General features: G+C 43.3%; 1 protein-coding gene across 1 annotated transcript in view; it reads left to right on the top strand.

The window, feature by feature from the left end:
• Positions 1 to 841: 841 nt before the first annotated feature.
• The window catches only part of LOC119456484 (cytochrome P450 4V2-like), a 32,812-nt gene continuing 9,643 nt past the window's right edge, over positions 842 to 24,010 (top strand). The window contains exons 1-9 of the mRNA XM_037718295.2: positions 842 to 989; positions 2,516 to 2,735; positions 10,609 to 10,965; positions 14,585 to 14,694; positions 15,094 to 15,182; positions 16,573 to 16,772; positions 18,086 to 18,155; positions 18,855 to 18,981; positions 22,697 to 22,879. Of these exons, the coding sequence (XP_037574223.1) occupies positions 10,713 to 10,965; positions 14,585 to 14,694; positions 15,094 to 15,182; positions 16,573 to 16,772; positions 18,086 to 18,155; positions 18,855 to 18,981; positions 22,697 to 22,879 (1,032 nt within the window). The 5' untranslated portion in view covers positions 842 to 989; positions 2,516 to 2,735; positions 10,609 to 10,712. The remainder of the gene's footprint in view (positions 990 to 2,515; positions 2,736 to 10,608; positions 10,966 to 14,584; positions 14,695 to 15,093; positions 15,183 to 16,572; positions 16,773 to 18,085; positions 18,156 to 18,854; positions 18,982 to 22,696; positions 22,880 to 24,010) is intronic.

Genomic DNA, 24,010 nt, shown 5'->3' on the forward strand with positions numbered 1-24,010 from the left:
CGAACGAGGCATAATATAGATGACGCACTTGTTGCCGGGTGCGTGAAGGTACAAAGGAACGGCCTTATAGAGATGCGAAGTGGAATGCGGGGCGAGGTGGTTGAGGCATAAGAGGAGGCTCAGCATTTTCCCAGAAGTGGGACGATGAAGTGATGCAAATGCGACGCTTAGCTATGCCAATACCGTAGAATGCACCACTAGCCAAATAGTCCGTCCGTTCAAGCCATTCGGATCGAGGAGATGTTTCAGAACAACATATTTAGCTTTGAGCAACCCTTGCGGCACACATGGTTCGCTTGTCGTATGAGACAACTGATGACAGGCAACGCATCGGTGACTTCTCTGTTTCTCTGTCAAGAAAACCATCGAGCTATCAGTAATATTACTTAAAATAATGAGCAGAACTGCGCAGATGTCCTCGCATGACAGGGCGCCAAGCAGTGCTTGTCGTATGAGACAACTGATGACAGGCAACGCATCGGTGACTTCTCTGTTTCTCTGTCAAGAAAACCATCGAGCTATCAGTAATATTACTTAAAATAATGAGCAGAACTGCGCAGATGTCCTCGCATGACAGGGCGCCAAGCAGTGCTTGTCGTATGAGACAACTGATGACAGGCAACGCATCGGTGACTTCTCTGTTTCTCCGTCAAGAAAACCATCGAGCTATCAGTAATATTACTTAAAATAATGAGCAGAACTGCGCAGATGTCCTCGCATGACAGGGCGCCAAGCAGTGCTGGTGATTTACTTATTAGGGAAGATGCAAAAATTATGGTGTGACTTCGGAACCCCTTGCCCTTCTGAGCAGATGTATGACGGACTGTACAAGAGGAAGAGGGGTGAGTACGTATTTCAGGTTGTTCCTGTCCTGCTGCGACCTAAGTCGACCGGTTTCATCAAGCTTCGCAGTGCAGATCCAAAGGAGTATCCCATTATAGATCCCAAGTTTTTGTCCACTGACGCTGATCGAGAAGCTATAGTTCAAGGTAAGAATAACTGCACGGTTAGTGTGATTCAGTTCCTCGGCTCGAGATACACGAAGTATTGTACTAATCCACGCTTCTTTTAAGACTGTGACGACGTTTGTTTGCATGATAGTGGAAATCGCACCGTTGTGTTGATGATTACGGTGCGCATGTAAAAGGGCAAGAAAAAAAAAAAGATGGGCTGATTATTACGGTCGAATGGTCCTATGTCTTGTCAAATCCTGCAAAAAACACTTCTGGGGAAATACACCGCGTGATTTAGCTTTTTACTATAATATTTATAGTATTTACTATAAATTTATAGTTTATAGACTCCTCGTGATTTGCAAACTCAGTGCAGAAAAAAAGACATATTTCCCGCCTAAATGTGACTGATGACCCTTAATAGAATGGTTCGATACTCAAAATGTGAAAAATAACCCTTTATATTTAGGTAGTGGTTCCTGTTATAATCAATCATTTCGCATCTGCTAATTGAGTTCGCCTTTGTGTACAGTTTTTGTATTACTCTTCTCCAGTCTCGTATCCCTTTCGCCGCAATTAAAGTGCATTATAGCAAGACGGTCTATTTCATTTGCATTTAGTAATATTGGTGCAAGGACATCGTTGGAGGCTTTGACAATAAAGTTGTTTCCATCCATTCATTCGACACTTTGAACTAGGCTGATAGAAGTACGATGGCGCTCTTCATCAATACTAGGATTTTCACATAGCCAATTGCCCATTATCAAAGTGAAAGTCGTGACGTTATCTGTCCATCTCACCGTATAAACTGAAATGGGTATGGCACATTTTTTGAACTATTTTGAGCATTAGATAATATTTTACAAATCAAAGATAAGATTTCATGCACGTTCTGATAAAATTTCAACAGTTTTTCAAATCGTCCAAGGACGAGAAGCCGAGAGGCCGCCTGTTTTGCCACCCGGAGGACTGTGACGCCGGAAGACTGACGACACATTGCAGCTCATAAACATGCAGCGTTTGACGTAGATAAAAGGCACGCAGCGATTCGTTTTACATAGGAATCTTGATAACAAGAAACATTGAAACGCTAGCTAAGAGTGCCTTGAAACTGGTGGTGGCACCTGCGTTTGTGTACCTTGATCACTCTGAGCAAGAGGCACCTTCGGTATGCAATGACCGCGGCGAGATTACGAGACGGGCAAAGAAAAACAACGAATGCAATGAGAACAAATGCAGACGGATTTACCGACAGCAAAAGATACAATGTGTCCAAGTGTAGTCCGTGCGGTTTCCAGAAAAGCTCGCTCTGGCCCTCGCTGGTTCTGAATTGTGCAGCCTACTTTTGAGAAATGTGCCTGTTGCACTTTAAGTTCCCATCAAAACGCCACGGGAGAAATAACCTGAAAAAATGGGGCTGTCGAACCGCCTCTCCTGCAGCGATAGTAAAGCAACCTGAAGGTGATGTCCTCTAGGATTTCGGGTAATATGCAATACGTGTTTTTATCTGAGGAATGCAGGAAAGTGCGCCCACAACACAGCGGGGTGTGTTTTCTGTTTAGGAGCCCGACTCGCTGTCCGGACGTTGAGTACCGAAGCCATGAAGAAGGCTAACGTCACCCTGTGGCAGACAGCCGTGCCCGGATGCGAGGACAGCGGGCCCGTGTGGAGCGACTCGTACTTGCACTGCTTCGTGCAGCAGACGTCGCAGAGTGGCTGGCACCCGTGCTGCACGGCGCCCATGGGCACGCACGCCGAGGCTGTGCTCGACGCAAGGCTCAGGTGAATATGTGTGCCCGCACTGGGTCAGCATACATGGAAGCTTTGAAGAAAGCTTCACTTTAAAAAGCAAACCGATTGAATTGGTGAACAAGCCGGAGAACATGCTTGTAACTGCTATGTCAAACCTAGAATGCTTTCACTTTCAATCAATTTGGCCTTTTTTTTTTCTACACCCATGACTTCCGGAAAAAAAGCTCGGTTGGGCCAACATTCGAGGTTCCTCTACAAATCTATGTAAAACGCAGGATGAAAACTGGTTAACCTCTAGCACACAGAGTGCTTAAAATGTGTTTTTTTTTCATACTTCCGCCGCTACATAACAGCTGAGATTAGACGCTGGGAATACAGGTGTCTCCAATATTGCGTACGCAGAAGTGATCATTTTGGTATTTTCCTCGCTACCAATCTCTAGTGCATAGTCCTCACACGTAGCTCTTACATTACTAAAATTCACATATCTTCATAAAAGGTATTTCCTAATTTTTACACTATTTCGTAGCGGCAGCTGCTTACCCCATTTGAAATGATGTTGTTGGTAGTTGTCGTTTGACACACTTAAAACAGGCCCGACTAGAGAAGCAATCTAGGCGGTGCGCGGATTCACTACCCAGGTTGATGCACGGGTGGAGTTGCAAGAGAGAGAGAGAGAGAAAGCATTTATTTTTCATGACGTGGGGCGACTTCCTCGTATATAGGTGGGCCCCCTTCGTTCAGGACCCCGCGTGCCCGCTGGATCAGCCGTCGCTGCTCTTGCGGGTCTGAGCTGGTCAGCGCATTCTCCCAGGAGGAAGGTGACAGTGAAGGAATAGGGGAGTCGCCCGGAGGGTGTGAGCGCTCCCAGGTGCACAAATGGTGGTTTACTTGCAGGACCGATATGACCAAACAGACATTCAACCAAACTGATGTTCTCTCTTAATTAAAGTCATGTTGCAATTACCTCCCTTTTATGTACCGAATATGCTTGCATCGTTTTTAGATGCGAAGCAGCTTATGGCGGGGGCTTTGTCTGTCCCTCCTGCGACGTCCCACACCCCCACAGCGCATGCGCGTCCCATCCCCCTCTCTCTCCTCTCCTACGCCCCCCCCCCCTTTCTCTCCTCTAGGAATCCGGAACGGCGCGCAAGACAAGTGGTGCGACAGCTGCATACTCCGCTGGGGGCGCCACGGTAGTTCCGCGGTATGAAAATGACGGAGCGCGCACCAGATTCTCTCTCCTGTGCAGCGCCGCGATGAGCGCTCGGGCCGCTGCCGCGAAACCATCTCCCGCTCAAGCTAACCATCTCCCCGCTGCTTCGCATCCACACATGGTTTCCCTTTAGCGGGAGATGGAGTAAATTTTTTTTTGTGCTGCTAGTTCTAAAGTTCGTGCTTTCTGGTCCCTTCCAAATAATTTAAATGTAATGTATTGGCTGGTGTCATCTTAGTCTCTATGCATATTACGTACACTCGAAAGGTCATAATAATGCCGCCGGAGGTTTCCTACAAAATTGCGGAATGCGTTGACGGGCTAGATGGTGCATATTCATAATATATTTTTAATATATGCAACAGGTGTATTCGCCTGTATACAAACGAATACGCCTTTCATTTGTATGTATTCGTCACGTGCACGTAGGGATTTGTTGCCGTATGTATCGGCGCACTCGAAGACTGAAACGCGCTGCGTTGGTGCGTTTAGAACCTGCTCTAATTGTATTGTGCACTCAATTAGGAAATGATAGCTTTGTTGCACAGTTAAGTAGGTGGCGGTGGCTACCTAAATTTAGTGCTGACGTCGATTTCTGAGGCTTTGCTTCATAAACTGAAAGGCAAGCTAACAGTACTTGTCGCGCAACTTAAAAAACCTGAAGTAATTCCATATTGCCGTAGGGTTGCTCATAATTCCAAGAACGTGGCAACCAGGTACCATGTTACGGTTGCTTTTTCGACATCTTTCAAACTATCAAGTTTATTAAGCCGTATATCAAAAATGACTTAGAATTTAGTATTCTGAAAAGCAACATGCCAAATTTGTAGAAGGTCCTGTTGGTGTTGTTTACAAAATGCCCTTGACATGTGGCAAAATATACGTCGGCCAGATTGGCCGCTGGCATAATGAGCGCCTGAATGAGCATGAGCAGTCTTTACCGACGGGTACCGGCTCTCATATTACCCCTTTAGTTGCCGATTAGGACTGAGTGTTTGGAGCTTGGGCTTCCGAATACACACACACACACACACGCACACGCACACGCACACACGCACACACACGCACACACACACACACACACGCACACACACACACACACACACATATATATATATATATATACATATATATACCGAAAATAATATCATAAGTCACATTAGTAGGGAGAGAAATGCAAAACAGTCACTTTTAGGAGATGCACTCCAAGGTTCAACGGCTGTTAATCAGTGTTATTTCTTGCATCAGAAGGCCTTCAACACAGTAATAGCGAGCGCATCTACTTGAAACAAATATTTAGCCCTTTTTTATGATAGAATGCATGACCTACCAGATGCTAATGTCTGTAAACAATTATTTCTGTAATTATGACTGACCTGATGAGACCTAAATATTTGAGCTACAGATTCAAATCTTCTGTCTGCCACTTTTGAGCCGGGTTTTCAGAAATACATATATTTGGAAACCCGGCTCAAAAGTATATTTAGGTCTCATCAGGTCAGTCATAATTACAGAAATAATTGTTTACAGACATTAGCATCTGGTAGGTAATGCATTCTATCATAAAAAGGGCTAAATATTTGTTTCAAGTAGATGCACTCGTTATTACTGTGTTGAAGGCCTTCTGATGCAAGAAATAACACTGATTAACAGCCGTCAAACCTTGGAGTGCATCTCCTAAAAGTGACTGTTTTGCATTTCTCTCCTTACTAACGTGACTTATGATATTATTTTTGCTTAGCTAAGGGCTACGTTTTTCATCAGCAAATGGTCAACATTTCTATCTTGTCGTCACTAATCGAAATATATTCCAGAGAAAGTTGCGTCTCCATTTGAAGGCACCGTGACTGAAAGGGTAAATCAGTGCCGCAAAATGTGTGCACGTCAAGCTTTTTTCAAAGAGACTTTGATATTGAAGCGGAGCCACGATACCACTGCCAGAGAATTATCATCGGCATTTGTTATAAGATCACTTGGATCAAAATGCGTTAAGCGTTGCTTCTGCTGATCCGTACAACGCTGAATTTTGTTTTTAAAAATATTTTGTATGATGCGCTCTTTCGATCTGCCTGTTATGATGGCCTGTCACATGCTCTTTAGGTCTGTTTTCTTATAGGTAGAGCTGTGACATAATAAAGATATCATTCGAGAGAGAGAGAGAGAGCGACGCCTTGTCTATTCTCCTTCTTTCCATCCTGTTTGCGATAAAATGTGTTATGTTATATATAAATGTACACAAGGGTCTGATGAGTTCCCACAGCTAGGCTGCGACTTAAATGTGGTTCAACGCAGGACTTGAGGTTTCTTTTTTTGTTATAAATATCTAGTTTATTTAATTTTATTTTAGCAGATGTTACTAAATTTTTTATGGTACAACGCGACCTTTGCTTTCTTATGATTGTGCGGCTTACCTGGAAGCTGTTCTGAAATTTTTGTGGACCACGGGACTAGACTCTCGTATATGTAACGCTTGCACTCTGCGTGTGACTGTGTGATGTGCTCTTTATTCCTATTTTTTTTCTCTTTCTTTCTTTAACTCCTTCTTCTCTTACTGTTATTTTTTTTCTCTTTCCTCTGCAAGCAGGTGGGCATTGTGTCCCTTTTAGGAGACAATTGCTGGCCCGCATTTTTCCCGCTTGTGATGTTTGTATATATGTTCACATGTTTACTAATAACATTTCTGGCAGAGTTCGGGGCAACATCAGCCGGCTGCGTGTGGTCGATGCTTCTTCCATGCCGTCACTAATATCCGGAAACCTCAACTTTCCGATTATGATGATGGGAAACAAGGCAGCCGCTATGATCATTGAAGACAATGCGTGACTGAACGGGTGCTCCACCGATCCTGAGTGTGCCGCCTCGTGCAAAGAAGGCAAAGCATTGCTAGGACAAACAACGTACTCATTCTGCTAAGTGCATAGACTTCGTAATCTTGAAAAGTCGACAATTTATGGCCATGTTTTCATATGAAATGACATGAATTTCCATAACCGACCCCTGTTGTTAAGGGCCTAAATAGGATAATGATTTTGATATAAACCGGGCTATCCGATGTTCTTGAACAGGTTCCACTGGCTACATTTACTTCGGTCCTATGTTGCCCGTTGTCATCGCAAAATATATTCAGCGTAAACACTTACGAGTTATTAAACGCAAAGAACGAAGCTCCGTAGCGGCGCTAGGTCGGCCGTTTTGAGAAACCGTCGTCAAGATGGCGCCTGTTTAGCTGTATTTTTCGAGGCAGTATTGCAATGCACTGTTCATAAATCCTTGCTATTCACCCTCTTACTGCTTGTGAACATACTAGAAATGACCTCCGTCCTTCTTTTTATTGCTTTTTTGATTTTATCTTTATTTTTCATAGGTCCGCATGCAGTGTGAACGCGACGAACATCTTGCTTTTCTTAATAAGTTATCCAGCGTTACCTTGCTCTTTGTATGCAGCAGGAAGGCTTCCTGATTAACTTTCGCAGAGTTTACTAGTGGCGCCCCTTGTTGATGACAGCTTGGAACAAGTAATAAATGCAACAATCATGTTCAGATTTGACCACAAGGGTGATAACTTGTCCGATTACAGCTTGTGCAGGTGCTCTCGTGAGCGAATCCAAGAATATCACTTTCGGCCTCTTCCATCCTATGATTCGTAGCCAGATCTGTTCTCGTGACTGTGCAGCCCGGGTCACTTGCTGCTAGGTCACAAAAAAATCGCAGTAAGCGCTTCTGAGAGACCGAGCGCTTCCACATTTTTTCGTGAAAACGAATTTTTTCCCTAGCATAACTAAGACGGATTTCGTTTTTCTTGACACTCAGGCAGCAAAATATATTTTTTTGATCAACATAAAAGTGTTCGTCGGACATTCCTGGCCAAACTTATCTGAACACACCCTGCTGTATTGCTGAATTTCCCTATGTCTCACCGTAAATAAATCTTTTACTTCTAATGTGATTTTGTGATTTCGTGATTATATGACTAGACACTCGCCGTATAGAAACTACTATGCTATGGACCTTTACTGGGTCTAAAACAAAAGGTATTGCGATTGTATTTCGACTTTCAGAATTTGATTTATAATACAAACAGACAATGCAAAATATCACAACTAATTGTTGATACTCTTAATTAAAAACATTGCGTAGTATGGAATGGTATAAGCTTAAAATATAGTAGAATGACTTAATCATTTGATGATAATAAATATGACGGCAACTTTGATGGCCGACTTTTCAAAATTCTATTTTCATTCGAGGAAACCAAAGTGACATGAGCTACAGAAAAAAAATAACATGAAAGTACAATAATTTTTTTGCGGTGGTATGCTTTAATTGGTAACATAAGCATAGCGAAAATGTTAAGGCACTTGCATAATGACGACGACAAGCTACAGCAAGAACAGGTCAGTGAAGGAAGCACTGGAAGAAAAATATTTAAAAACAGGAAAGACGCGCCAGCGTGTTCGGACAAGGAAAGGTCTCCTTGTCGAAATGTTGGCTCCAGAGACATTCCTTGTTCGGCCATTTTTACCGTGTTGTCGCCTAAATCATAATATTACTAAACAGTATATTTAACCAGTAAGACTGATGCTGGTACTGTGCCTAAGGGAACGACCCGCAAAACTAAGAGAGAAAAATTACTGAATAACTGAATATATTTAAGTTCTTTTTTTGGCAGTTAGAAAACGCCATTAAATATAAATGGAAGTACTCGCAAATGAACGGCTCAAGTAATTCCGCCTTAACTAGGGTGCTTTAAATAAATAAATAAATAAATAAATAAATAAATAAATAAATAAATAAATAAATAAATAAATAAATAAATAAATAAATAAATAAAAGTAGTATTTCTGTTTTGTCTTTCGCACGTGTGATAAGGTTACGCTGATGGTTTTTTCCTGGTGCGAGCTCCGTATACAAAACATTTGTACTATTTTTGTCCCGCACGCGCAACAAGAATATAAGAAAACCACAGCATGTAACAGCAGGATACACGCAGAAAACACTTTTCTGAGGCGCTAAGGTCAAGTTCAGTGACTCGGTAGTCATCAAAGCGTTACTTGATACGTTTCATGGCTTTATGCAACGCTGTTTAAAACAGTGCGTAATGGCTGTTGCATTAATTACTCTCTACGGCCTCAAACTCTAAGTGTCGCGTTTTGATTCTCTCTTGTAAAGGGTAATAGTCCCGACGGTGCTTAAGAAAACAAGCGTCATTGTTTTTCTTGCTTTGTACGTAACGTCATTTTTTACATCCTTGCTGAGCAACAAGTGACTTGCGAAATGACAAAGACTGTCTTCCTGTGAATAGCGAATGAGGTTCTGGGGTGTTTCGCCTGTTCTAGTACAAACATTGTGATGCAGCCGCATGTCTGAGCCGCCACTGGGCGCAGGTTATTCAAAGCTGCTATTTTTACGTCAGCGGATTTTTATACTACGACATAGTTGTGAAGCTCAGGCTGGCGTAAGTTCATAAACAATTAGATCAAGTTGCCTTATACGAAAGTTCTAAGCAACTACGGTAGTTTCAGCCGTAGTAATATTCAGCATCCCGTGTTCGCGTAAATATATTTTTTTAACGTTCAGCCAAGTGGCCTTATTCGTTGTGCTTGCTTACGAAGCGTTTCCTACATCTTTGGGACTAAGTGTGTTCAATTCACCTCTCACTTAAGTTACCACATCAACTATTCAAAATTAAGTTGAGACTACAATATATGCTTCATTTTCTTTATACCAAATACAACTGGAGGCTAGAACTGATGGCCCATCAGTTCTGTCAGGCTCGGCCCATATTATGGCTAATAAAGTTTGTCCGCAATACTCTGTCTAAACGCCCCGATATTCCTCCCCACGTGTAGGGTAGCAATCTGACAAAGTTTGTTTCGTTCTCTCATAATCGAGAAGACGGCTGAAAGGGGTCCCGTAATTACCACCCAAATCAGTGCCAAACGCAAACATGCGTCTTCTCGCTTTCACTTGTAATCAGTATGTTAAATTGGGAGAAACCTCGTTCCAACGATCACATTATGATGTTTTCCAGCGATATCGTGTATATTTCCCCAGAGGGCGTTGTGAGGCATCAAGTTGTTTCCCTATTGTCCCGCTCATGAAAGCAGTAGTCAAGAGTGCACGAGTAGATTATATTCTACTAAGTCATTCAACTTCTACCAACACCCTCTTGGCTAGAGTTTACTGATTCGCACGCACGTGACCCGAGGGAAGCGACACCGACTCGGTCGCTGTGATAATATTTCTCAGTGTGAAAAACAAAATGCTCATTTTCAGCTAGGAAATTACCGCTTTTATCCACGTGTGCTGCCCTCTCTTGAGGATTGCGCAATCCCTTGCCTGGTCAACAACCGAATGCAGACTAAGACAGGCAGCCTCGGGCTACGCCGCTGCCGAATTATGGTGGTGTATACTTCGAGTATTTCTATGCAGCGCTGAATAGGTGGCGCTCGTTGCCAACATTTTCAAGACAGTGAAAGAACCTTCGGCTCCTGTATATTTCAAGGGCCGCTCAAGCGAAAACTTGTAGTCAAGCGTTCGTGTGAAACCACGATGTTTCTGTCTAACGAAGAAAGGCCAAATACCTCTTATTTACGGCTAATCTCTTCCCCAAGGAATACGCGGCTGACGCGAGTCTGAGTAAAATGGTCCTTTTGTATTCAAATGCACCGGCACGGGATTCCCTAGCCTGGCCGAGCACCTAAGGCGTCAAGGCTGTCTCGCGGTTGCCAAGTCCAGTCGGCAGCTTTCACCGCTCGCGTGCTGCTCGTTGTGTTCTCGGTGCCAGAATCATGACATCGTCAGCCGCTGTCAGCTGGAGTTTCTTCGCACCTTCGCGCTTCGACGCCGCGCTCCTGTCGTCGCTGCCATGGTTCAGCGTGCTGCTGTCGTGTGCCCTGCTCGCTATGCACTGCCGCCGGTGGTTCTACACGTGGAGCACTCTGCGCCCCATTCCTGGGCCCGGCACCGACTGGCTGCCGCCCCTGTTCTTGCTCTCCGTGTACTGGCAGTACAGGAGGCACCTCTACAACAGTGCCACCTCGGGTGAGACATCATGTTTCGATCCCCTCATTAAAATACATCTCAATGTTCGCTTAGCTCAATTCTTTTTCTTTCAAGTTTACCGAACGTACTGCTCTAGAAACGTTATTTGTTCGCAATATACGTCTTAAGAGAGGTTGCGATTGTTTGCGACGTGTCACCCATGGATCGAGTAAGAGTCCCTGCACCTGTAATTCCGTCGCTGGTGAGGAATGATCGGCGTAGTTGAAGTGCGATCAGAATAATATAATCGGAGGATGACGATAGTAGTAGCGGAGTGATGACAATGACCTCATTATTTATACCTTAAGTCACTAAAGTACTCACTCGTGACGCAGATGCCTGTATAGCTATGAAGTTGAAACTGGACAGACTGTAAGAAATATATTTAGTACACTGCTGTTGAAACAGTCTCGCGGATACTGGGTACATATTGACGCGTGTGCTCTCGGTGCTTTCACAGATCATCCCTCTTAGTAATGATTAGTACAATGCAACTCAGGGTCGTCCCGTAGTTGTTGAGCGATGGCGGATGTGTCCAGAACACAAAGAAATGCTGTTTCTTCTTCGAGTGGAGAGCCGACTCTATCGGCGATCGAGACAGGCAGTCAGCATCCGTATGTCGCTTCCCCGACTTGTACATGACTGTCATGTGAAACTCTTGCAGCCTTAAGCTCCAACGTACCAATCGTCCAGAAGGATCTTTAAGGTTCGTCAACCAACACAGTGAATGAGGGTCGCTGAGAACTTTGAAAGGACGGCCATATAAATATGGGCGAAATTTTATAACCGCCCATACCACGGCGAGACATTCTTTCACAGTTGTGGAATAACTTGCCTCGGTGCGTGAGAGCGTTCTGCTTGCATAGGCAATCACTCTTTCCGTGTTCTCCTGCCACTGCACAAGAACAGCTCCCAAGCCAACATTGCTGACATCCGTATGGAGCAATGTAGGAGCTGTGTCATCAAAGTGGGCAAGCACTGGAGGTGTCTCGAGACGTTGCCGCAAGACGTTAAATGCACCTTGCTCTTCGTTGCCCCATACAAAAGCAGCGTCGTCTCTCGTGAGGCGAGTCAACGGTGACGCAACGCGAGCAAAGTCTGCAATAAACCGCCGGTAATAGGCGCAGAGGCCGAGGAAGCGCCTGACAGCCTTTTTATCGGATGGTACGGGAAACTGTGTGACGGTGGCAATTTTTTCAGCCTTGTTCACGGCCGGGATGTACGAACGATGTTGCATGCAATGCTTCCACACGAATTTGAAGACACTGACACGGACGCCGATGTGTTTACGCAACGCGCCGAAAAGGCTCAGCAGGTCGCGCGCGTGCGGATCTGCCAGCAGCAAGCTACGACGCTGACCGCTATGATGCCCTCCGTAGAACCGTAACCTATGAATTTGGCGACCGAGTGGGTTTGGACACCCATACGGAAACGAGGCCTCTCCGAGAAGCTGTTAAGGCGATACTTCGGCCCATATCGAGTATTGTGGCGACTCAGTGATGTCACATACGAGGTCGTCCCCGATAGTCCCAACTGTACGCGGCGCCGCCCGCACCGTCCTGAACTTGTGCATGTTGTACGCATGAAACCGTATGTGAGCGAATGACTATGCGAGATACCCTCACTTCCGCAAGGGATATTTATGGTCTAGCATCGGGGCGATGCTCTTTTAGGGAGGGACAAATGATGCGTGTGCTCTAGGCAGACGACAACGACGATGGGGGCATTAACGGACTCCGCCTAGTGGGTCAGTGGGATTCTTCGAGGACGAAGAAGACGTGTCTCTGTTTTGTTTTGTTTGAACAGGTTGTCCTGCTGTTCTTGGAAGAACGTCTCCCTGTCTTCTGTTCGCGTTATACCGCGACAATATATAAATGAATAAGTCGCAAGGCACATATCCACCTAACTATAATTTCACAGTACAGGGAAAGGAAGCTCTGACATAAATATCCGTGTTAAACCTGTGATGCTATCGGGTGAACCCTCCCAGCTTAGATCGTCCTTCATTTTCCTCTCACTGCTATAGCAGTCTACGTTGTTTCAAACTGATTTCAGGCCATCCGCACCGAATGGCTTTTCTCCCGGACAGTGACATTGCATCGGCGAATGCAAGGGTAGACGTGGGGATTATCCAACATCCTCATGGCCGAGAAGGCTTGGTCAAACCAGCAAAACTATAGCAGTTTTAAAAACTGTCGGCGCAAATTTGCACTGTTTATTCTCTAAACAAGCTCATAAGATGTATGAACTTTGTTCTGTCTTTCATCTAGGGAATCACAATTGTTACAAAAGTTTGCACGCAGACGTATGCATTGTTCATATCTTTTACAAGAATGAATAAGCTGTCAACTAAGTATTTTGGCACTACTTGTTTGAAGTATAAAATACACCGCGTAAGAACGACAAGCTGCATTTGTGATTCTATCGCAGGGGAGGAATAATCGACGTAGTTGAAGTAAGTTCACAATGAAATAACGTGAAATGTCAATAATAGTAAATGAGGGACGATGAGGACCTATCTATACTTTAAGTAACAACGCACCTAGGCTGATATATAAGCCACGCATTTTCATAGCAATATTACACGGAAATCAAGTTACCCCACACGAAACTTGCCTCATAACTCTCAAGAAACTAGTGTTATTTGTAAAGAGTTAAAAGGGTTGCAAAATAGCCGTCAAACATATTTGAACTTAGTAAATTAGGAGAAATTTTGCTTTCCTCGTGAAAAGTTGATACCAGTAGCATGCGCCAACACAGATTTCATGTAACTAAGCACGTCATAATGCGCGCTCATAAACAAGGGCACCAGAGATTTCCGCAGTTTTCTTTGGTAGTTGCGTCAGCTGACGCTGTCCGCTTGAAACCTTCCACTTCTGAGATTACTTCTTGGAAGCATTGTGTTGAGAGCACAATCGGTCGAGCGAGTGCCCGCCATGATGCAATTGAGGATAATCAGCGAGCGCTCTTCCTCCGTTTGTTCGGCACCTTCCTCGCTGAGTCTGTCTGCAGCGCCACTGCGGTTGTCTCGATTCTCTCATCGCTGCTTCCACAAAAGCTATAGCTTTTATCTATCCTGGCGGAATCGCTCACAACAGACGTCATGACCGTTAAAGAAGTGAAAGGGAAAAGAGTGCAATAGCTGATTGGGCACACATCAGGGATCTCCCACGCAGTTTATGTCACTGCTTAACAGGATCCTACTTCTGTACGAATCGGATAACACTGGGATTAAGTTTACCGCATTAGTAGCCATGCGCTTTCAGCAACCTTTTGTTGGTTGGTTGGTTGGTTGGTCCTAAATGAAATGGCAAAATCCACCACGTGGGATGGGCCCAGAATCACCTGACATAGAGGGATATTAATAAAGCAATAATAAAGCATGACGAAGGAACCCGATGTTTTGTTATTGTGAATTTTAGAAAATAAATTAAGGAGACGATAACAATAGTATTACTTATAAGTGAAGAAAATAAAAATAATTATAACAAGGTTTATTTTGTCTCTGTAACTAACTGCATTTTTGTTTCAATTACTTCACATTGATGCGGCGTTTGCTTGATGTAAATCTTTCATACATTTTTTTATGCTAGACATTCTAAAGGTTCCTTTGTTGCAGTGGTTTTCAGAGTTGTAAGAAAAGTATCCAAAATGTACGAAGGCAGGACTTTCAAGGTGTACATAGGAACGAGCCCCACAGTTGTTCTACATACGCCTGAAGCAGCAGAGGTAAGCCTAAAAAATATCTCCGCGACTTGCTTTTTTTTAAAAATAAAAAGTGAGGATCTTAGTCCAAAAGTGCAGCAACTTTGTAATGCGTGACTTTTCCGCATCATTTGAAGATACAATGCAGTCTATCTCAGGCGCTTATATAGTTGTGTAACCTCTTCATTCTTGTCGTTGGACTTGTCCACTTTTTGCACTTTCATTGCTGCGTGCCTTTGTTCATGTGGTACATCGGCATTATACGGTGTCATGCATTCATGAAAAAACTGCTATTAGATGAGACATTTTCGTAGGATCATATTGCGAATTTGGTTATACTACTAAATTTATAATTCATTTTAAAGATGGCAGAATTAACCTTGCTGCTTTTAGCATACCTTTCTTCTCTCTGATTCCTTGTAGGTATTACTTTCTGCAAAAGAAAACACAGGAAAACCAAACTCGTACGCATTCCTGAAGTCATGGTTGGGCCCAAAGAATCTGCTGACAAGGTGATCAGAACAAGTTTTACTGCATTCTCCCTTCTTACAATGCAAAAAAAAAAAAAAATCCCACAGGAATATCACAAAGAATTGACATAAATAATTGGCACAGAAAATTTGCTATGAATTCTCTGTTGTCTCGTGACCTGTTCGACAGTTACCATCATAGCAGCTGCTATGAAAACACAACCATCGCCCTTTCCAGTGTTATACGCATATCACTACAACGAGCAGCCTATTCCTTCACGTCGTGCCTATGTATGTCTGAGCGCAGGTTAGCATAAATTCTGCAAAAGCCGTATTTGGATGGAAATGTCTTAAACGGCTGGATTCAGAGAAAATAAACCAAGTTTTTTTTTGTGCGTATATAAAAGGAAGTTGGTGCCATCTCTGGAAACAGTAATGTGACATAATACATTCATTTTGAACATATCTTATGCTTTGCGCCGTAGCGTGCTCTGTTGCACTGAAAACGTTCAAGCCACTTTGTTTTTCAAAAGTCTTGCAGGTTATATTTTTATAATGTCTATGCTAAATATCTCTCTTGTTTGAAATATTTATAATGAAGCAACTACGTGCAATTTTCTCAAACAATTAGAAAAAACAACCTCACGGTATAAGATGCTATTTCAAGCTTCTATCAACCTCTTACCTTTTCTGTTACAAAAAACGGCAGTGCATCTATCCTTTACAGTTCATTGTTAACTTTAATGGTATTAGCAATCGATCTGACGGTAGCGCGTTATTGATGATATGTTTTATATAATGACGATTATGAAAAGCGGCACATACCAGTGACACATACCCAGTGGTAAATATCATGTGACCCATGTTGCCGTCAAAAAGATTAATTGAACGGCGGCCCATATCCAGTGGAACATGCTGACCAAAGTTGGCGTCAACGATGATCGCTAAAAGAGCAACGCATACCCAGCGTCAAATAACCCAAGTTGACGTCAAAGAGACCCAGTGGCACATATCTTGTGACCCAAGTTGGCGTCAAAGTGGTTTATTGACGAGCACCACACACTCAGTGTTACATACCCAGTCACTTAGGTTGGCGGCAAGGAGGTTAAACGCAGGCATACATGCATACATACATACATACATACATACGCACATACATACATACATACATACATACATACATACATACATACATACATATAAATGCGTAAATATATATAAATGCATACATACATACATACATACATACATACATACATACATACATACATACATACATACATACATACATACATACATACATAACGCAAACTAGGGGACGTTCCTAAAGAATGCTAATAGCATTAAAATAAAGCATTTAATCACTGTAACCAAAATGAAAAATAAGAGAGATCTGAAACTTGTGATGCAAATGGATCATCGCTTATTGCAGCAAGGGAGACCCGTGGAAAGCAAAGGCGAAACTCTTCAAGAACGCGTTCAACACGGAACATCTGGAAAGCTGCATGGCTGTGTTCAATGACAGCGGAAAAATTCTTGAGAAGCGCATCGAATCCATGACATCAGAGTCACCAGACAAACCAATCGTCTGCTACAGAAACATTCAGAACTGCGTTCTTGACATCATAGGCCGTGAGTATTGCGCTACTAGATTTCGCGCTTTGATCCTTGAAGCTCACTCTGGTCGCGTAGCTTATTAATAGGGTGCTTGAAAACTCCGTGACCAGAATAGAAATTATAGGGAGGTGATTGCCTCTTTTATCCATGCTCTCGTTCCTTCCTGAAGTAAATGCACTTCCTTTAACGACAAGAACTCAAAAGGAGAGAAATTTGGAAAGCATAGAAAGACGACTGGACATAGTTCGTTTTATACCTTGCCCTATATAAACGGGGAAAGTGCTCGAAGAAAGAAGCTGTATCCATCTAAACACTACCAAAAGCGCTGATGGATTTTCGCTAGAACTACTAAGACGTGACCAGCAATAGCCTCTGTACACAGATATGTACAATCGCCTTGCTGCTGCATCATTGATGCTGCATCATACTGTTTTTCTACTCTTAAATACTCTTTTTACTGATTATTTTTTGCCCTGTTTCTATCATCAGTATAATGCTTTGTTTTGCTCTTTCAATGTCGGGAGCCTCTGTGCGTCATGCGTGATTTTCTGTGGTGAGCTTCTTGGCGTCCGTGCTTAATTTATTATGAAGCACGGACCCCCTCTACCAAGAATGGAGTGTTTCTACTTTGGACAGTTGTGTTAGTTTTTTCGTGTTATGCAAACCAGCGCCGCGACCCACCGGCTCTTTCCTGGCTATTGCCTGCAAAAAGCTCGAAATAAGAAATTAACACTGCCGCCACTGAACTTGAAGGCCTTTCTTGGTAAGAAGCGACATCACTTGACAAGCTCTGTTGGGAGAAAAACGTGCAGAGCTAGTACCTGCAGTGGGAAAACTTTGTCGCAAGAAAAAAAAAATATTCCTGATTTGAACTGTTGAATGTTTTGGCTTAATGTACCAGGCGTTATAATTTTATCTGGGTATAGAGCAGACCAACACATGCATTCTCCCCGGTTCTGTGCTTTTTGATAACTATATTAGGCATGATATTTTTGACAGAGTGTTGCAAGCTATTCATTTCACCTGTAGAAAAACTGGCGGTGCTGAAGTTGATTTGCACTAGCGCAACGCAACTTATGTTCGGTAGCTCACGGGGAACAAGTATTTTATAGGCACCGCTGCTCTTCAAACGCATGCGTGTTGATTGAGTGGCTAAGGTTCTACGTTGAAGCACATGGCAGGTCCGCCGTACCTGTGCCATGCCATGCTCTGCAGGTAATCCATACGATTACTTCGTGCTTCGCTCAAGCACACGAGTACTCAAACGTCATATAATATCAATTAAAGTACATGCAAGTGTGAGAAGATTTTAATTATTTCTCTTCCAGGTGCTTTGTTTGGAATTCACCTAGGCTTGCAGAACGGAAATAGGAAAGAGTACGCCCGCTGGTTCAACTAGTGAGTTCTCATTTCTGGTTCTTTAATTGCACGAATCTTGCATGCTGCAGCATTCACACAAATGCACTTGCGAAAGAGAACATGAATTAAGCCCATTGATCCAGTGTTTACTACCACCTAAATGCTAATAACAAATTTGATCGAGCTTTCTGTCCTGCTAAATCACACGAAATTACATTTTCTTGTGTCTCATCCCTGCTTCGGCCGTGAAAATCCAAAATATCCTGTCTGATTAGTTCCAGATATTCTTCAAAAGCTCCCTTACATAATCATTTTATCATTACTATGATGATGCACTTTTCGAAGCCGCACTTAATGTTCAAATATTTCTGTTATGACTATACAGTACTTAAATACAGTCTGGATATCACAGAAAGAAATCACGGATGCTCTCGTTAGCTCTAATGAATTCGCATCTGAGCACCTGTGTCCGGTAAAATGTCGGTGCGCGCGCTAAGATGCTGCAGGAGTTTCTGTCATAAGGCTTTGTCACTCACTCACGTCTCACATTCTCACTCACTGTCACTTACTCATGCGCGCTCACGCCACTCACTCTAACAAATTATAAGTAACGCACGTGATGATTCTTCGCTTGCTAAGTTAACAGCGACTGGACGCTTTAGGTGCACTGCGACTGCTCGTTATCTGCACTTTAAAAATGGCTCACACGGGGCGTCTTTTTGCAATATTCACATGAAGCCTGACGTTCCTGTTGACGGTGCGATACTTCCGACCCTGGCTGTGGATACAAGCCCTCTACGACATCACGAAGGAAGGGAAATTTTGGAAGGAGACCGTGGGTAATATCGGCAAGCTGCACCTTTCTGTAAGTGATAGAAATAAAGCGTTTCTACATTCGGGCCTTTTAACATCATGCTCTGCTTGCTAACGAATATTTTTACGCAGTGAATTCGCGCCACAGTTCGCAATAGACTTGATGCTTGTGACGTGTAACTCCACTGTGTGGTCGAGGACATGTTTAGCATATCAGTTAGCAAAAGAGACAATCTAGAAGGGCACAATTATATGGCGCATTTAATTAACAAATATGCTTATTATTTTTAATATATATTTTTGCGTGTAGAGATCACGTTGACATTACCAGTCTGACTTACATACAGCAAACCTAATTCGTGAAACTCTCTTAGCGAGTGTATTCTTCGAGAGGTTTGGCTGAAAGCTCGCAATTGATTTGGTTCCTTTCACTTCTGCAAAAAGCACGTCGCGAGAGCTTGCTGGAAGCGTGACCTAGCCTCATGTATGGTGGGTTTCGTTGTAAAGCGATGCGCCACAACAGAGAAACGAAAAAATCAAAAACAAAAATGCCGGCTCATATATGCGTCTATAAAATTGAGAACTCTTGACCCTGCTATCCGCCCTCAGTTGGGCGCTGACGGTAAGTTTTGCTACTTGATATTTTCTGGCGTGCACTCGCCACACGAACTGCACAGTATAGTTTTGCTTCGCATTATTATCCCTTTCAGCTGCGTTTTACAGCTGCAATCTGCGATTTGTGTATATTGTTACATTTCGTTAATGCGTGTTAATTATTTTTGCCTCATAATTGTATCCACCTAGCTTCACATGTGTAGTTTGCACTGATATTGTAACTTTGAAATGTTATTTGTCTACATTTGAACGCATGGTAGCACAGATACAAATATGGATATCATGTTTACGCTATGCTTTGCCTATGCTCTTACCCTCCAGTATGCTGCACTTGTTGTCTGATGGATAGTGTTGTCTCCTCAAAAGCTCAAGGTGCTACAGGACAATAAGCTACTTCTCTTAGACTAAATTGGTATGAAATCGCTTTTCCGTCCGGACATTCGTTCTTTAAAGCGAATAGCTTTCTGTGGATTTTTCGCCCGTTTTCGTGGTCGGTTGTTGCTGATGTTTGGACTTTGACCGGCGATTCAAAGGCGGCGATGAAAAGGGCACGTGACCTCATGCAAATAAGTTGCGGGGCGCGTTCGTAGCCTTAGGTCAACTGTTGTAGTTCTTTGAGACGCATGTGCGGTCGCACGAAAGCTTTGAGCCGTCTGAAGGATTAGATCCTGTGGTGGAGCGCTCCGAGAAAAAAACTGCCTTTTCCCGCCACCCTCCATCTCTGTTTAGACTGCGGGAGAGAAGGATTGCAGTCGCCGTCCACGCCGATGATCGCGGCGCCAGGAAGGAAACACAGATAGGACGAATCGGCTTATACGCGCAGCCACCTATACCACCGCTACAGATGTGCTGGTTAACGGCGCTGTTTTCTACGGAATTACGCAATTGAAGAAGAAAGGCTACTTATATATCCTCGCTGCAACACATATACGCCTTCAAGCACATCATGCATTTAAACAAAGCGAATAGCTTTCTAGAAGCGTTCGGCTATTCGATGAACATTGACAATCATCGTCGATGGTTTCTTCACATTCTTTCTGTCTTTCTTTTGTGTCTAACAGAATATGGCGATCCCTGCTATAGGCTGTGGCATGAAGTAATGAAAAAAAAAATAACTCTTTGCATAAAAGCTGAAGCATGGAAAACAATTTAGGACAAAAATCGCGTTCGAAGGCATTCTAAATTCGTGCAACTATCTCTCTCTCTCTTGTAAGAAGACGAAGACCGACAGGAACTTGCATCTTAATTGCTTAAAGGTGCATTTCTGCGACATTTACTGCCACATACGGATGTATAAATTCTCATTGCTGTAGGCACAGGAGCACTGTACAAGCCAATCTTTGTGCTTGGGAAAGCCTGCAGCGTCTGCGCAATTGAGTTGACGATGTCTTTGGAGGAAGGATCGACGAAAATATAAAAGAAAAAAAGCCGCATAGCACCAAGAAACATATCTGAATTCGCTATAGGAAGCTTATGCTCGTATAAGCGCATTTAACAATAGCGTTTACGTAATGCTATTGTTCTTTAAATTACGAGGAGAATAAGAATGGAACGCGCTATTTAGGGAGCAGCATTATGTTTAAATAGTGAGTCATGTGTTTATCCAAGTATATGAGAGCAAGAACTCGTTTTGAAAAGGTGCCTACGAGAAAATTGGGCGACGACGAGGAAGCAACACAATAGAAATTGTTTACACCTTTGGGCGGCATACGTAAGTGGGCTGTTGTTGCCTGCAGCAGCTCATTGTGGTCGTAGACAGGCAGCGACGCTAACAGTGGGCCGAACAAGACACTAACTCGAATCATCTGCGTAATGAAGTTGTATCCTTAATTATAGCTTGCGCTTATCGGTGCAGTACGAGTAAACCTTAATTGCCACCATTCAAATAACTGCTTCTCACACAAACCGAACGAAAGTATATTAGTTTAAAAAAATTGTAGTAAAGCAATATCCTTTGCTGATAATGTAAAAATCCTTTTTTTTTTCGAATGATAACTTCTGAGGTTTTACGTGCCAAAAATTTTATATGATTATGATCTACACTGTAATTGGGTCAATTTTGACCACCTGGGGTTCTTGAACGTGCTTCTAAATCTACGTACACGCGCGTTTTTGCATTTCGTCACCATCGAAATGCGGCCGCCCTGCTGGCAATCGAACCCGTGACCTTTCTTGCGAATAAGGACGGTTAGAAGGCGAAGACAGGTCATGACGTCCTTGTTAAGGGAATTGTGCGCTAAGATAAGGAATGCTTTTCGACAACGTTAAGGCTTATCAACGGGAACACGGTGGTGAAAAATATAGCAACAGCATTTTTACAACAGAACCGATAAAGTAATGGCACGTGAGTGAACAAGCGCAAATCTCCATTAAACTTCCACGTGCCCTACAATGCGGCTAAAGGAATACTAGAACGATGACAATATATGTACTGGCGCCTGTGTTCCACAGCGATAGTAGTATTTTATGAGGTGTTGATAACGTTGCTGCTGTGCCATTGTGGAGGCATGGTAAAAAGTTTACGGTATGCAGGATCAGCGAAAAGGAAGGCTGTTTTCTGAACCTGGGCGCGCAACGTCGATTTCAAGTTTGCTACGTTTACTAATAATGAGCGCGACGAGCAAGGCGTTGTACTGCTTTAATGGCTGCAAGCTAAAACTGGGACGATGCTCGATTTTCCCGTGGAAACCACATTCAGTAAACTTTTGACCGTGTCGGCACATGTGATCATCATCACCAGCCTATATTTAGGTCCAGTGCAGGACGAAGGCCTGGGATCTCCAATTACCCCTGTCTTGAGCTAGCTGATTCCAACTTGCGCCTGCAAATTTCCTAACTTCATTACCCCACTTGGTTTTCTGCCGTCCTCGACTTCGCTTCCCTTCTCTTGGTATAAGGAACTAAATGAGTTCGGAGTAAGTGATACCGGTTTTTTTAGGCGTCAGTTTCAGATGAAAAAGAGAATGCAAATTCAAACCAAATGTACTGCGTATAATTACGAGAGAACGTTTGTTTTACACTGTTTTCAGAAGTGCCAATGAATGCGTGTGAATTAGTGTTTTCCACACCCGCATGAAGTCGCGTTTGGAATAGGTTTTGAGGTGTCTTCGCTTGGTGCGCCCTATATATTGGTGGGCCGTCCTTTTCTGCAGGTGATAGAGCGAAGGAAATCTGCGATATTAAAAAAGCTGGCAGACGAGACCTACAACGACGAACTTGACGACGAGTTGTCTTTCCCGGCAGCCGTGGACGCCGCAATAAAGAAACATATCTCTGGACCATCGTCGTACACCTTGGACGAACTCGAGAAGGACACGACGTCGGTAACTTTTGCTGTAAGTCCTTTCAAACATATTCCCTCGTGGTTCAAGCCCTGAATACGCGTGTGCTCGTTTATACGGATATTCCATCAAACAGTTAAGGTTAAACAAAGTAACGCAAAATACAAAAAAAAAAAGATCGGGAAAACGCATTACAATTGTCAGAACTATTAAAGGTTCAACCCACGTGTTCTGGTTTCTGACAGCATAATTGAACCGTTAGCAACGATCGAACTGTAATATATATTGTGTTAATGAAAGGTGGCTGGGCGAAAGCACTGCTGCATGTACAAGTTTATAATTATTGATCTCAGACAGCGTGCGCATTTTGGACCCTCGTTGCAGGTCTTCGCTTGCAATGCACTGTGTTCACGAACGAAACACAAGTACTTGCCCGGCGACCACACGTCTTGAGGAAAGGGGATTAAACTGAGCTACGCTCTCGCCTCAATGGAAACGCTGGTCTCGCAGATTTTCTCTGTATAATTAGCCCCTCATACGCTAGCTTGTAATAAGCTGAAGCTGAAGTATAGATTAAATTCGTGTCTTTTATTTGAAAAAAAAAATGATTCGACGCAGTAATAAGTCAAATCCAGCAATCCTAGTTATAATTCAACGACATTGGTGGTTATATTGCAGGCAAGAAATTCACCTCTTGGTACTGATACTTTTCAGATTCACCGGCTGATATTAAATCAGCGTGTTGAATACAAAAAGAAATACAGGTTCGGTTCGGGTTCGAGTTCCACGCACTCCCATTTATTTCCGGTTAAGAGAAACAAATATTTATAACGGTTCGCAAACCGGTTCGTAACACTGAACCGGTTCGCAAGTTGACTCGTCGCAGTCGATTTTATCATGCCCCATGGCGATATGCTGCATAGTACTATCTACTTGTCTCCATGGCGCATCTGCATTTCATCAAGACGGGGAAAACTTACGAATGAATTACACAGGCACAGGGGAATTTTCATGTACATATTATGACAGAGGTAAAAAATTATCGAGCGAGAGAGAGAGAGAGAAAAACGTGAATGAAAGACAGGGAGGTTAACCAGAGATTATTCCCGGTTGGCTACCCTGTACCGGGGGAAGGGTAAAGGGGTGCGACAGGAGAGAGAGAGAAAATAAGTAAAAATAAAAAAA

Source organism: Dermacentor silvarum, chromosome 6 (assembly GCF_013339745.2).
Source record: "Dermacentor silvarum isolate Dsil-2018 chromosome 6, BIME_Dsil_1.4, whole genome shotgun sequence".
In the NCBI taxonomy this organism is placed as follows: Eukaryota; Metazoa; Arthropoda; class Arachnida; order Ixodida; family Ixodidae; genus Dermacentor; species Dermacentor silvarum.